Source organism: Habropoda laboriosa, unplaced genomic scaffold, assembly GCF_001263275.1.
Source record: "Habropoda laboriosa isolate 0110345459 unplaced genomic scaffold, ASM126327v1 scaffold334, whole genome shotgun sequence".
NCBI classification, from domain to species: domain Eukaryota; kingdom Metazoa; phylum Arthropoda; class Insecta; order Hymenoptera; family Apidae; genus Habropoda; species Habropoda laboriosa.
The window spans coordinates 359,983-361,570 of NW_017100493.1; the positions used below are offsets into that span (position 1 = coordinate 359,983).

General features: G+C 51.3%; 1 protein-coding gene across 1 annotated transcript; it reads left to right on the forward strand.

Moving 5' to 3' along the window:
- The first annotated feature begins 376 nt into the window (after nucleotides 1-376).
- Nucleotides 377-1,268, forward strand: LOC108576081. The gene is made up of 2 exons (XM_017939001.1): nucleotides 377-431; nucleotides 862-1,268. The coding sequence occupies exons 1-2, from the start codon at nucleotides 377-379 to the stop codon at nucleotides 1,266-1,268; spliced, it is 462 nt and encodes a 153-aa protein (XP_017794490.1).
- Nucleotides 1,269-1,588: the final 320 nt, after the last annotated feature.

Consider the following 1,588-nt stretch of genomic DNA (forward strand, 5'->3'; position numbering starts at 1 on the left):
GGGGGAACCGCGTGGCGGAATTTGTCCCCGTAGTTGCACGCGGTATACGTCCGTTTCGCCCTGGATAATCGCGTGACTAACGATTAACTGAATCGCGAAGAAAGGGGGCGCGGGAGCGGTGTCGCGTGAAGCTCGCGGCGAAATTATCGGACTTGAACGTGGAACGATACCGTTGAAGGAGACAGACGCCAACCGTAACGTGTATTAATGGCCGGAGGTTGGCGTGTTCGATAATTCGTACACGAGTTACCTTAATTGCGGAAAAGAGTGATGAATGTTCGCGGTACGTCTGTGGACGTCAGTTCCGCCGCCAGTCATGTCAGATCCATAGAAATCGTCTTCGTAGTTCCGCGCAATGGGAATGTGACTTTTCTCAATGGCTAATAGGCAAGCAACGATAGGAATAGAAGAAGAAAAAAATGGGAACGAAGGTAAACGTTGAAGAAACTCTCCGGGGAATGTTAATCGAAGTATGTAGAGTCAGACAGTTGGTTTTCTAACGCTCGGCTATGCTCTCGACCCCATCGATCGTCTCTCAGTTCCCGTCCGAAACTTTTTGCCCCATTAAATTCTCCCTTGAACTCTCTAATCGCTGGCTAATCGAGCGCCTAGCGCAACCGGTATACGGCGCGATGGAGGAACAGTTACGATAGGCCACTCACCCGTATGCGTCCTCTGATGTGCCTTCAGATGCGAACTCTTCGTGTAGACTTTCTTGCAACCCGGAAATTGGCATTTGTGTATCCTGCGCTTCGTGTCAGGCGGACTGTGCTCGTGGCTCCTCGCGTGGTGCCTGTTGGCCACGGTGCTCGCGGCTGCAGTTGTCCCTGCGTGTGCGTGTTGCGTGCTATCGCATTATAGACACGTTGGCGCAGGAGCGCATCGCTTGGCACTTAATACCGCCAAGCGCTCCGCATTTTGGCGGCCTATGGGAGAGGGGGGTGCGATCTGTAAAAACCCACTTGAAGAAGGTCGTCGGCGAGCAGAGGCTCACGTATGAGGAGTTATGCACCATATTAACGCAAGGTGAAGCCTGCCTCAACTCCCGTCCTCTGCACCCCATATCCACTGATCCCAACGACCTGAACCCCCTCACGCCCGGTCACTTCCTCATCGGAGATGCGTTGATGGCACTCCCACAACCGGATCTAACTAATGTAACTGAGACCAGATTAAACAGGTATCAACTGGTGCAGAAAACCATACAACACTTCTGGAAGAGGTGGCAGCGGGAATACCTCCACGGGCTGCAACAACGACACAAGTAGCGGACCGACCCACCAGATTTGATCCAGATAGGCGCCATGATTCTCTTAAGAGAAGACAACCTACCGCCACTGCAATGGCGATTAGGGCGCATCATCGATCTGCACCCTGGACCTGATGGAGTCACCAGAGTGGTCTCCGTACGAAGGGCCCATGGAACACTCAAGAGGCCAGTCAAGAAGATTTGCGTCCTGCCAGATGCAGAGGATGCGAATCATTCTTCCACTTAATTTTGTCAGACTTGTATATATCATATCTCGTGTACATATGTAAATATTATTTTGTATAAGATAGGCTTAAGTTAGCATAGTTAATTAGCCTT

What these genes read in the sequence shown, in the direction of transcription:
- LOC108576081 (XM_017939001.1), top strand. Translation starts at nt 377, where the DNA reads ATGGCTAATAGGCAAGCAACGATAGGAATAGAAGAAGAAAAAAATGGG. An exon ending in AGAAAAAAATGGGAACGAAG is followed by an intron (nt 432 to 861) that starts GTAAACGTTGAA and finishes ATCGCATTATAG; the next exon opens with ACACGTTGGCGCAGGAGCGC.